The sequence below is a fragment of the Salminus brasiliensis genome, chromosome 12 (genome assembly GCF_030463535.1).
Source record: "Salminus brasiliensis chromosome 12, fSalBra1.hap2, whole genome shotgun sequence".
Lineage (NCBI taxonomy): Eukaryota > Metazoa > Chordata > Actinopteri > Characiformes > Bryconidae > Salminus > Salminus brasiliensis.
Genome location: NC_132889.1, coordinates 5154787 through 5168896, shown reverse-complemented (window position 1 = coordinate 5168896; position 14110 = coordinate 5154787). Strand labels below are relative to the sequence as shown.

The window sequence follows — 14110 nt, the reverse complement described above, 5'->3', positions numbered from 1 at the left end:
ATGCTACATAGAACTGTTTTTTTTATCTGCAAGAGATTTTCTAATGTATCTAAAGAACAACCCCTATACAGGTGTTCTTCTAGTTGTCATGATTTTCAAAAAAAAGACATTGACCTTATTGCCTTTATTAAAGAGAGACTTGATAAGACCCTTTTTAAGGGTGTAAATTTAACCATTACTATGGTTAGATTACCACATTTTGCCCATTTTATGTGCTTTCTTAAAATTAGATTTTATTTTTTAATGGTTCTCCAGTAAAGGAAATGGTTCAGAATACTCAAAAAACAAAACTCTAAAAACCATTCGAATGCTTAAATGGTTTTTATATACAAGGAAATCTTGTAGATTGCAAAAAAAGCACTAGCAATGGTCTTTATTATTATAGGTCAAACCTTTTTCAGTACACTCTAAGCAAAAAGGGTTCAATATAGTACTGAAAAATGTTATTGGTCCCTAAAATTGTGGACATCTTTTTGGTGCTATAATGATAAATCTACAAAAGGGTTTTTTTGCATTTTAGTTGCTATGGTCCTATATATAGTACTATTAACAGATAGACAGACATACAAATAGATAGATAGATAGACAGACAGACAGACAAACAGGCAGACAGACAAACTGGCATATAGATAAATAGACATATAGATAGATAGACAGGCAGACAGACAGGTAGATAGATAGATAGATAGATAGATAGATAGATAGGTAGATAGACAGACATATAGATAGATAGATAGATAGATAGATAGACAGGCAGACAGACAGGCAGATAGATAGATAGATAGATAGATAGACAGGCAGACAGACAGACAAACCGGCATATAGATAAATAGACATATAGATAGATAGACAGGCAGACAGACAGGTAGATAGATAGATAGATAGATAGATAGATAGATAGATAGATAGACAGGCAGGCAGACAGGCAGACAGACAGGTAGATAGATAGATATATAGATAGATAGACAGACATATAGATAGATAGACAGGCAGACAGACAGGCAGACAGACAGGTAGATAGATAGATAGATAGATAGATAGATAGATAGATAGATAGATAGATAGATAGATAGATAGACAGGCAGACAGACAGGCAGACAGACAGGTAGATAGATAGATAGATAGATAGATAGACAGGAAGACAGACAGCCAGACAGACAGGTAGATAGATAGATAGATATATAGATAGATAGATAGATAAAGAATAGATAGATAGATAGATAGATAGATAGACAGGCAGACAGACAGCTCTTTACAGCTCTGTACCATATTGTGTTGCTTGAGTATGAAAAAGAACCATTTAGCGGTTATTCCACATGACTCTATATACAAATGTGTTCAGAGTTGTGGGGCCCCGCGAAATGATATTGTGATGGCCCCACAACTCTAACAATCACACTAATCTTGATATGAAAGTATGACACTATATCTGATGCAGTTTAGAGAGTGGATTCAGGACACGTGTTTTATATGTGTGCCAGGTATTCTGGGACAATGTGTTAGGTCATACAGGACATGTATGTCATGGGCTCTGAATGACAAAGCCAATTTTAATTCAAGGTGTCTTTTTAGAAATGACTTCAGTACCTCAATAATCCTGTTTTGCTCACTGTTTTCATTTGCCCATTTACACTATTTAACATCAGCTGAATACAAATGAGGGGTTTCTTAACAAGTCCCCCATTGCCTGAAAGCCGACAGACTGATACACTATAACAGCGGGACCCTTTGTGGTGCTGTATAGAACCAATTTGTAAAGCTTCTTTAATGGTTTATAATCAAATACAACTTGAACACTGAACCCAGGTGTACACCAGTCAGAGGTAACAACTAAACCTCCTGCCTAACGAACATTGTGTAGATCCCCTAGTGCTGCCAAATTAGCTCCGACCCGTCTAGGTATGGACTCCAAGAGACCTCTGAAGGTGTCCTGTGCTATCTGGCACCAAGTATGTAAACAGCAGACCCTTTAAGTTCAGTAATTTGTGAGGCGGGGACACCATGAGCATCAGTAAGCCTCAGTAAGCCTTGGACGCCCACAACCCTGACACCAGTTCATTAGTTGTCCTTTCTTAGAGCACTTTTGATATGTACTGACTACTGCATACCTGGAAGACCACACAAGACCTGCCCAGGATTTGAAGATGCTCGGACTCAGTCGTCTAGCCATCACAAACTGGATGCTTACGCTTGCCCATTTTTCCTGCCTTCAACACATGAACTTCCAGAACTGACTGTTCACTTGCTGCCTAACATGTAGATCCCACCCTTGACAGGTGCCACTGCAACCAGATAATCAATATATATAGATAATCTCAATAGATAATCACATATATAATATAACATTGATTAGGGAGTGTATACATGTATCCATGTATCATGAATTATTAACATTATATAGTAATATAGTCACAGTCATACACAGTATACGATAGCAGCAAAATAATTCTGTCTGATCAAGTAAAACAAGATAAAAATATGAGATTTAATGTATGATATATTGTTATATATATATATATAATTAAAATATGTTCTAGATAAAAAGTAAAATAAATAGGAACAAAAAAATATATATACATAAATAAAAATACATACAGAAACATACAGAACTAGGCTGTGTGTGGGACCTTGCGACGGACTGACATCCACTCCAGGGGGTAATCCAGCCCTGTGTCCAAGGATTCCAGTTAGGCTCTGGGCCCATTGTCGCTCTGACCTGAAAGTGGAAAGTGGAAAAGAAGGTAGACGGGCGGATGAAATAAATAAAAATTAGAAAAGGTTCGAGTTTAAAGTGTACAATTTTAATGTCCAGTTTAATTTCTAATACAAGAAGATAATATTTAGTAGAGTTTATAGCGTTAGAAATAAATGAACAGTATATGATAAATGTAGTGGCTATAACAGCAGAATAAGCTGAGTATCACTGCAAATCACTGGAAAGCTTTTCCTTTGGGCTAAAATGTGAGCTACAGTCCATACCTCCCCCTGCAAACATTTATTATTGTTTCATTTTTAAAAATTCAAATAATTTATTCAGTTTTCCACTAAATGAACTTTTTTTTAATAAGCCATTTTTACTTTTTTAATTTTTTTTTGCTGGAACAGCAGAATAAGCTGAGTATCACTGCAAATCACTGGAAAGGCTTTTCCTTTGGGCTGAAATGTGAGCTACAGTCCATACCTCCCCTTGCAAACATTTATTATTGTGTCATCTTTAAATATTCATACAATTTATTGTTTTTCCACTAAATAGACTTTTTTTTTAATAAGCAATTTTTGCTTATTTTTCATTTACTTTTTTTAGCAGCATCTTTGCACCACTCCCTCCATCATAATACTAAAATCAGCTCAATAATATTTATGTTCCTGAGTGTTTGATTGATTAGCTGCCTGTAAACAGTAGCTGGCTAGCCACGTGCTATAGCAGCGTCCCTGTCACGCGCTCACATATTACATCATTAGGCGACTCGTTTTTGCGCAAGACGAACAAAAAAAAACAACAACAAACAACAATAATAAATAAATAAATAAATAAATAAACAGATAAATAAATAAATAAATAAATAAATAAATAAATAAATAAATAAATAAACAAACAACCCTCCCACGGCTCGCGTTGCCCCGCCCCCACACCAGAGAGCGTCTTTCTGATAGGCTCCTTCCCACCCGAAGCCCCGCCTCCTCCCGCCTCGAGCGTTCCATTCCACGCGGAGCTTCACACGCGCGCGAAAGTGGCGCTGATGAGGGAGAGCCGTTAACGGAGCGGCGAGAAGACCCGGGTTCACTCTCTGCTCTCAGCGGCCAAAGTTAGCTCTGACCGCCCGGAGACGCTCGCTGTCGACCGCAGTCCGCCAAGCTGCGAGTGGGGCTCCTTTTACTGAACACAAAGACTGAACCTCGACCGCGTTTGGACCGGTACCGGCCAACGAGAGAAGGCTGCGGCTCCGGACGAGGAAAACAAAAGCAGCCGCCTACGAACCGTTGAAGACCCGCGCGGACCGCGAGCCGAGACACGCGCTCTTGTCCGCCTCCTCCGTCACTCCGCTCCCGCCAGCGCCATGCAGCATCCCCTCGCGGGCGGCCCGTGCGTCGCTCTGCCCCGGGTGGACGTGTGTCCGCAGCTCTCCTGTGCCTTGACGTTCATGTACCTGCAGCAGGTGAGTGGCTTCCAGCGTGCAGATATAGATGGACGGAGGGTGGGCGAGAGAGGCAGGAAATGAACTAAGAAGAGTAGGAGAGAGAGAGAGAGAGAGAGTGCACTGGTGGAGAGACAGTATGCTAGCACTGCGGTTGTGCTGTTTGCTTAATTGCGCTCGTTCAGCGGGTCAGAGCTGGGCGATATATCGTCCACACCGGTACACCGCGGTACTGACCCGATGTGATACCGCAGGTCAGTTCTGCAGGTTTTTACAGCTATTCTTACTGATAAATTTGATGGACAACAGCCATTATATTGGGATTAGTGTCCGTAAAATAGATTCCTTATTTTTTATCACTTTTATTTTAGACTTTTTTTTAATTAATTACATTTTTAATTACATTTTTAATTACATTTTTTCATATTCAGTCTCAAACCATTCCCTGCAATTCAGGGTTCTTTCAAAACTAAAAAAAAAATGCTTAAAAAGTACGTACACGGTAATTAGCCGCTCTGTAAATGTGCTTTCTGTCTGGTTGGTGTTTATAATATTGTGTGAGATTCGTCTAGAAATATTAAAATACTAATAAAAATAATATAATATAAGTTTTACTTGCTGTTGTTGTTTTCAGCATCCAGGCTCATGCATTTACTGCAGTTTTAGGATTCCTAGACTGGTCTGAAAGCACAGTATAAAACATGGTCAGAAATGATATAATCAATCATTTACGTTGTGTCCGAATTTCTTAACCAATGGACTAATAGTAAAATAATAAAAATAATATTCACCTCTATTTTATACAGTTTTGTTAATGAAGGATTTTTGTTTTCAGTTTCAAACCGTTTACTGTCATTCAGGGTTCTTGGTAAATGCTTATAAACTACATACACAGTAATTATTATAAAGTAATTATGCTTTAAAGTGTAAACATGGTCAAAAATGACGTAAGCAGGAATTCGCCTTTCTGTAACTGTGCTTTCTGCCTAAATCTGAACAGTATCGAGTTTGTAAGACATTATAGAGTGAAGGAATATCGACACTGTCAAGAGTTTAGCGATGTGTTTAATAGGTTTTGATGGTTACATCCTGGATAGTGTTTAGAAAGTGTTAAATGTTAAACACTTATATCGTCGCTGTCCAATGAGAGGCATGTATTTCCAAAATGGTAACTTTACAAGAAAAAGGCAGTTGAAATAAATACATTTTTAGTTTATATAAGCAATTTAGGGCATTTAGAGCATTTCTATTGGTCTATTCATCCATGGAGAAAACTAAAAACAAAAAAGATGGAGATACATGTTTTTCATTGGACAGCAGTGATATAATATATATAATATATATTTAAGTTGTGATAGTGTTTAGAAAATATTGACTTATTAAGGGACCAAAGTTGCTGAACACTTATATCATCGCTGTCCAATGAGAGGCACGTATTTCCAAAATGGTAACTTTACAAGAAAAAGTCAATTTAAATAAATAAATTTGAGTTTATATAAGTAATTTAAGTAAATTAAAGCATTTCTATTGGTCCATTCATCCAGAATCAATTACACAATGAACAGAGCAGCTGTGGGGCGTATTTCATTAAGAAAACTAAAAACAACAAAAAAAATGGAGATACATGTTTTTAATTGGACAGTGATATAATATATATGGTATATGCAGCCTTGTGGTTTTTGACATAATGGGAATCTGGTTGTTCTTTACATTGTGTCAGAATTTCCTGAAGAATGGACCAATAGAAATGCTCCAAAATTATATCTATAAAATATCTGTTTACATCGACTTCCACTGAATGTTAACGAGATTTTCCCTCCACCTGTAAAGTTGCCATTTCAGACAAATGCAGCAATGTATCTACTGTGTGTATGTAAGCTTATCTGTGTGCAGAAATCCTTGGTACACACTCTTGTGTCTCAGCTTGATAACGTCCTATGAGAGAGAGAGTGTGTGTGTGTGTGTGTATGTTGTGTGCAGGGCTGCTGCAGGCCTCAGCATTGTAAAGTGAAGCTCAGACTTTTGCAGGTAGAAAATCCTTTTTTATTATTATTTTATTTGTGTATTTTTTTTCGGGTTTGGTCTGTTTTCATTTTGACCTAGCTGGAGAGGATTTAACTGATCAGAAGTGAAAGTGCTGTATTGATCGGTCACCAGATCAAGTGTGGCCATGTGTGAGTGTAATGGAGATAAGCCATCTCATTTCGCTTTGGTGAGAACTGGTGGGCGACCATTAACCTTTGGCGGCGTCTCTGACCTCTTGTCTTTCTCAATTTAATTGCAAATATTATATATATATATATATATATATATATATATATATATATATATATATATATATATATATATATGTATTATGTGTGGGATATATTTCTGGACTTGCTCCAAAGTGACAATAGACAAATAGATTATATATAGATGGATTTTTTTGACATGTATGTTCAATGCTAATTGAATTGTCTTAGAAACATTCACCCTGCATAGTGTGTGCATTTTCTTCCCCCCTTTTCATCTTTTCAAATGAAATTTAGATTTAATGAAATAAAATTGATAATTACATAATCACATTTTAGGATGTTTTACATGCATAAACAGCTGGCGATGTGTGCGCTCCAGTATTATAACATATGTTCATGTGTCTGTGTTTATTTTTTACACCGAAGTGTGTGTGTGTGTGTGCACAAGCGAGAGCGAATGAGGCAGTATGTGTATGTGTGTGTGTATATGCGCATTCGTGTGTTTTCATGTGTACTGAGTGAGCTGAGGAATCTGGGTCTTTGAGGCTATTTATAGTCGAGATGTAAGACTTTCTGAATATATGTGACTACAGCTGTGGGTTTCATTCAGGCCGATGTGCAAAGCTGTGTTTTTATTTCTCCTGTTTTTGCCCCCTCACATTCGAGTCCTTGCGTGTGGCCTTTCGGAGCGGTTTGCGCATTTGCATTTACAGTAGAGGGAATACCTGCGAGAAAACACGTGTCAGCGGCCACATCCATGCAAGAGCTGGCATTTTCTAGACTGCAACTTTTAGCATTATTGCGATATTTGATTTTTCCTTTAATCTCTAGGTTTTCTAGGCTTGCTTGAGTGCAAATATGATAAAAGCCTAAAGTCAGTGTGAGTGTTTGCTCACATTGGACTAGATAATAGTAAATCCAGATGGATCGGAGGGAAACTATGCAAGATTTCATTACGTTAGGCTTTATCACACTACATTTAGCTGTTGAAGATGAGTTTTTTATAATTAGCCGCAGAGTGCAAAGGACTGTCTGCACATATGGGCAGATAACCTTGTCTTTCGTGTCGATCATGGCAGGCAGTAAATATTGGCGTGAGTGGGTCTTTCACTGAAACGCTCAGCGGAGCACAATTCGTCCCCAGCCGTTTCTGATGGCAGCGAAGGGAGCCGAACGTTCATTCCAAGCAGAGCACAAAAGAGATGCATAAAAACCTCTCTCTGAGGAAACATAAAGCTGTCTGTATCCACAGGAACGCATTTGAATATTGTTTCACTGGAAAAAAAACAAAAAACGACGCTCTGAAACTCTGGCTGGTGAGTGTCAGCAGGTCAAACTACTGGTGAGTACTCAGAGTTTTAAATGAACGCCCCCTCAGCCAAATTAAAAAGAATAATTCTCATGTCTCAGTTCAAATGAACCCCCTAAAAGCCTCCTAAAATTAGCTACTGCATAAAAAAGAAGCCTCAATTGTCTGTTCTGGGATCAGTCTGCCACCTCTTGGTGAATAACAGTTCGGGATTTGAGTAAGAGGAGCTGGTTTAACATCATGGTGAAAGGTACACCGTGTTAAACTGGAAGCTGATTTTAGGCCTCGTTCGATCGTTCAGAAATTATAATTAGGTGCAGAATATGTATAAAATCCTGAGGATATATCCAGCGTTTAGGAGAGCAGTTATTTTGTACTTCTTGGAAGCCGACTCACTCAGTTTTCTTGGCTGAAAGACAAAGATGATCTGCTCTGGTACATTTCCAGTTATCTGCATGTATTTATTGCACAACAAACAACTGAATCATGAGCTTATTTGCCAAAATGTCTGCAGCGGCCTTTTAATGTCAGGACGAAACTGATTGAATAATGCAAAGGGATTTTCTCTGACTACTAATGGAAGGCTGCTTAAAAAGCAGTGTGGTGTGGAATTGTACAGGTAATGTTAAGCTTTAAAACATGCAGTGACTTCCTGGACGTCGCTGCCATTTCCCCCTGCGGATAGCTGGAGTGATATGCTATTCCTGTGGTACTGTAACATGTTTGCCTTTGTCAGCACTTTACAGCGTCTTACCGGAAGAGGCTGTCTGAGTTGTGGCTGAGACTGAACTGAATACGGGTCAGCTTTGTTGTCATTAGCAAGGATAAACAAGCATAGCAATCTACCAGGTAAATAAAATTGATTTGGGATTTTGAGTCACAGAGACAAGGAAATCGGAATTACTATACGTCAGGCCAACAGATTTCACCCTATAGATTCTCTAAATATGCTGGTTTCTGTTACCTGGTGTGGCTGGCTGATTAAGCTTTTGCACATGGATGAACGCTACAGGGCTTCTCAGTCTTGCACATCAGGGGCTTTGAACACATGCAATTCCTGGCATCATCTGTTTGCATATTGAGCGTGTCTCTGCACCCCTTTACTCACCACCAGTGTGTAATCGTTCCCCACAGACTACATTCTCTTAGGTATGCAGTTGTATTTTACGCACTGATTGACTACCTGGCCTCAGTGTTGAAGGGTGTATGAGCAAGTACTGCAGTGCTCACTTTTGCGTCATCACTGATTTTACTGTCAGTTGTTTTGGCAGTAAGTTGTAAGTCACTCTGGATAGGCGCAACAGCTAAATGCCATGCATGTACATGTAGGATCAACCATCCCGGAGCCCCAGTATTATAGATATTACAATATTACAATCTAACAATAATAATAAACAGTTTTCATTTTAGTCAGAGTATCTCAAGCCACTTGGTCCAAGAATACAAGTAAAATATAGGTCATCTAAATATAATAACTACAGAAACTACCTCAGTACACTAGGCAGCGCTAGCCTAAACAAATACGATTTCAGCCTGGAGTTTCAATGAAGATCTGCTAAGCCCTCTTCCCTAGTATTCCCTGTTCAGAGTTCAGCAGCAATATCAGAGTAGGATGTCCACCAGCAGAGCTGCAGCTGATCCTAGTAGATCCCAGTAAGTCATACAGTGTGTCATGGCAGTGTGTAGCCAGACTGTCGCTTTCAGCGTATAGCGCACTGGCAGTTCAGTAAGCTGGTTGGCTACAGCAACTGAGCACAGTCGGCCTGAGAGACCTCACCTGACCCGTGCGAGCTGGAGCCGGCGTTCACCCGCTCCCTTTCACCTTTTCCTCTTCCTCTTCCGCCCTGCAGCCTCAGGACCTCCTCCTGACCTGGGGTGGGCGGTGTTGGAGGCATGGCAGGTCGGCGTCCACAGCAAACTCAATCTGTCCTCCATGGCCTTCTGTCGTATGACTCTCTGCTCGTTCCTTTCCTTTTCCTTCTCAGAATTTCGTGCGATCATTAGTATCTCACCGCGGCCGTGCTCATATCATCTTCTGTGCATTGATTTTAAGATTCAGCTGCGTACATTTTGAAAGATAAAAGAGGCCTTTCCAAAAGAATACACCTACCCAATATTTTAAATCTGTCAAATCTGATTGAATTAGGGCTTCACAATGTAGAGTTTCCTTTATCCGAGTATCCTGAGCCTTTGTCATCAGCAGCCAGAGTCCTAGAAGGCACAATTGGGTGCGCTCTCTCTGGGTAGGTTGATGCTGCTCTCTCCCCTCATTACTCTTGAAGCGATATTGTCTGGTACAGGCTGGTGTGCTGCAGCTGGGGACTTGATGCCTTTTTCCAAGAGTGCCGGGTGTCCAGCAATGTTCGAAAAGAGGTGGGGGGAGTCTTTTTAACGTCCTATATTGGGGGCATTGCTAGTGCTTGGGGGAGCTAAGGACGAGTGGGTAAAATAGCAGTACCAAGTTGGGAGAAAAAAAGGAAAAAATTGACAAACTAATTATTTAATAAAACCCCCAAAACATTATGCCACAACTTTCCCACTGTTCTCATTTTCTATGACATATCTATCAGAGGCAGGTTACATCTGCCCAGGATCATTTATTTTACTCCAGTCTTGGATACACAGAATGCATAATTAATATTCAGCATTGAATCATAGAATTCTGGGCATTTTTTTTCCAATATCGTGCAGCCCTACTCCAAACCATGCCAATATAAATGTCTTAAAATATGCTATAAACAACATATAAGTAGCAGCCATCCTCAAGGCCAAATATTATTGAAGAAGAACAACAATAATAATAATAATTCTTTGTATAACAGACCGTTTTCATTTTAGTTTTAGGAAGTGCATTATTAATATCATGACAAGCTGGATCATGGATCATCATTCTGGTGAAATCTGGTATAAATTCCTGTCCTATTTTTTAATATTGCAACATATCACAGAAAGAAAAACATGCATTGCAATGTCAGTTTTGTCCAGTCCTAAATTGAATCGTGGTAAAAATTATAGCTTGGCCAACTGACTCGTTTCCAAAACACCTGCAACACTACGCTAGTGGTTTTAGAGATTTGTATCCGTGGCGTGTTCCTCTCCTTCTGTCCCATCTCTTTCCTCCTCTCCCTCCCCCAACCTCCCACTCTCTCTCTCTCTACCCCCTCCCTTCTCCTCGGCTGTTCCCGTCTGTGCTGACTCTGCGGAGCTGCTCTACCTCTCCGCTTCCCCTCCATTACATCTGCTCAGTGTTGCTCATTTATTGAAGCAGCGGCCTCACTACCCAGCCTCCCTCACGCTTCCCATACGGCACATTTGCAGCCCATCTCTTCCCCTTCATTAACAGAAACCTACTCAGATTCTTGATGATTCTGAAGGTGCACTTTGGCATAGTTTGAAGTTGATGTTGGTGCTGCATGTTTTACAGAATACATTTACAGTGTATATCAGTCACAAATGTCACCGGTCTCATCACACAAGATATCACATCACACCTCCACCCCATACAAACACACTCTGTACCCTGCAGTCACTTGCTTACTTACTGGAACTGTGACCTCTGCTCGGTCTGACTGCACCCACCAAAGACCTTATCATACTAAACTTACATCCACATCTTATTCATATGTGAAAATGTGAATAGTAATGTGATATTTCAGAGATTATATATTAGACCTGTATCATTTTAGCAGTGCAGTAATGTATATATATATATATATATATATATATATATATATATATATATATATTCAATTTTACACCTGTGTCACTGCGATGTGACAATGAACTTGATTACAGATACAGTATATGTGCCATTACAACGTGTGGCATTAACCGTCTGGAGTCTGAGGCCTCTCAGACACTTCCGAGGTAGTGTATTTTAAATGTCACCCACCTAAAAACATAGGGCCTTATTCATCCTTATTCGTTCTTAGTAACAAAAACCTTCTTAAAACCCACTTACACTCCCAGTTTTCACCAAGATTCCAACATTCACCACTGTTTTCTTGTGTTGGAATTGTTCAGTTAGGATCTGTCATTACAGAAGCATAGCTACACTGCCAACAGTTTGCCATTTGAAAACTGACGTAAATCTGATGTGAATCTTTTTGTTAGGATTTTTTTGTTAGGCTCATTGATCCTAAAGTCCAACATATGATTACATTCAACACGAACTCAACAGCAGTAATGTGAGAGCAGTAAGAATGTTGTTAATCTGCTTTTCTTTAGTGTAAGTTAGCCCTAAACATTTGCTTCATAAAAGCCTATTTTCAGAGGTGCTGATGCATTGTACAAAAACACAGCCTGAGGCTTTTTAAGATGTACATACTTTGCTGTTTGTTTTTTGCTTTTTTGTTGTTGTTTTAAGTACCATAGTAGTCGATTGACTTCGCTATGCATCTGAAAGAAAAGTGCGCTGAAGGAAAAGGTGTCTGTTACCTTCTTTAAAAACAGTTAATGAAGCAAATCAGCTGTAAAGGCATTAGTAATATTTTTAACTTCATCTTTATTTTTTTTGAAGTGAAAGTTGTTCCTGAAGCAACTAAAAATGTTTGTTTTACAGAAGAAATATAAATAAATGAATAAAATAATAATAAAATAAATTATGTATTAAAAAACAATATTTTATATATTTATAATAAATGAAATATATTTCTTGTAAAAATATTTTTTTCTGAAACATTGTGCACCATATATCCTGCTTTGTTTTTTTTAAAGACTTTTAAAAGACTTTCTTGGATGTTATTTAAGATTTAAAAGACGTTTTGTCTGTTGATTTGGTTAAAATCCTTATTTAACCGTTTCCCTTTGCAGTTTTTGGTTAATCAGTGATACATATTTAAAGCATTTGTAATTATTTTTTGAAGTTATGATGTTTCTTTTTTACCCACAGGGGGATGTTCCTCCCCAGCTAGGCTTGAAACGAGGAGCCACATGACTCAAATCAGCTTGCCTCAGTTGCATTTCAAAAGCAAGTTGTCAGTCAGAATGAGAAATTAGAGATGATTAAAAGTATTGAGTCCTTCAGTTCACCTCGACGGCGAGGGTGAAGCTTCTCAGGCTGCTGTGGGACACGTCCATATTAGCAAACATCAGGGCTTGATTCAAATGCATGTTCAAACACAGCTTGTGACTTTTAGCACTTACCCTTAAATATACCTCCCGCAGGGCTGTCATGATGAATCGATTAAATATGATTACTTGATTAAAAAACTTGATTAACAATACATTAAAGTGTAGCTTCTTGGTTAGTTAGCAGTGATTAATATTTGTAATTAAGTGTTTTAATGATTTTCTAGCATATATTTTTCCAGTGAAGTCTTTTGAAATTATGAAAGGCTATACATATTTTTGTTTATTGTTTGCTGACAGTTTTTATTGTTTGGACTAAACTTAGAAAATGTGTTGTTTACTCTTTTAATCTGCAAAATAATTAGTTGGATATTTGAAGTTTAATATTTAATCAGTTAGTGTTAATACATTTCAGGACAACAATATTTGCAATACAGTGTGAAGATATCAGACGATATCTAAATCCTAACTGCGCTTCCTAATCAGTGTGTAGTCATTCCCACCAGGCTACCTTCTTTTGGTTATACATTCATATAATGGTTGACTGCCCATCCTCAGCGTTGTAGGCTGTAAAAGCAAGTTGACAGTTTTTATATTGAGGGTGACTTATGTTGGCTGATTACTGAAGTCGCCTCTTGCCTCACCGCTAGGTTATACTGTCCGTTTTTGGCAGTTAATGTTTAAGAAATTAAGGAATTAATGAAATTAGAAATTAGACACTTTTATTTTTGTAAATTCCAGATTTACAATTGAGTTTTTTCAACAAAGCTTAGCTAAATTCATTTAAATGTGTTTATTTAGTGAAGTTTTACGAAGTTACGCCAACTTTCCAGGGCTACAATGCATGCAAAGCAGGGTGTTTAACATGTATCCTTAACATGACCTCCCGTAGAGCTAATACATATCATTGCTTTCTGACATAATGGGAATCTGGCAGTTCTTACATCGTGTCACAATTTCACGATGAATGGACTAATAGAAATGCTCCAAAATAACTTGAATTTTTTTTTTTTGACTTCCACTAAAAGCTTTTTATATTGACTTTCCACTAGAACCTTTTTTTTTCCTTTCCGAGATACAAGTGTTTGCGTCTCAACGTCAAAATGCTAAATTCTGCCATTAAAAAAATAATAAATTCTCAAATAATCATCAGAATGAAAGGCACAATCAATAGTGACGGTCCTAACCTTTTGCACACTGAGGGGATTTCTTGTCTGCTCTTACCCGGGATTCCTTTATTCTTGTGCCAGTAGTTTAGGTGGACTAATAGGAAGGGAGTTTGGAGGGCGGTATTGTTTTGTAGCATATTGTGCGCAGTATAGCACCGCCTCTACCCTTTGTACAGAACGCTCGTGGGC

General features: G+C 38.5%; 1 protein-coding gene across 10 annotated transcripts in view; it reads left to right on the top strand.

The window, feature by feature from the left end:
- rbfox1 (RNA binding fox-1 homolog 1) overlaps positions 1-14110 on the top strand; it is a 401841-nt gene that overhangs the window by 211486 nt on the left and 176245 nt on the right. For 3 of the 10 annotated variants that reach the window (XM_072692943.1, XM_072692942.1, XM_072692945.1), the window contains exon 1: positions 3751-4157. The exons of the other annotated variants lie outside the window; for them this stretch is intronic. In XM_072692943.1, coding sequence (XP_072549044.1) covers positions 4059-4157 — 99 coding nt within the window. In that variant the 5' untranslated portion in view covers positions 3751-4058. Of the gene's footprint in view, positions 1-3750; positions 4158-14110 lie in introns of those variants that run through there. 10 annotated transcript variants of the gene reach the window in all.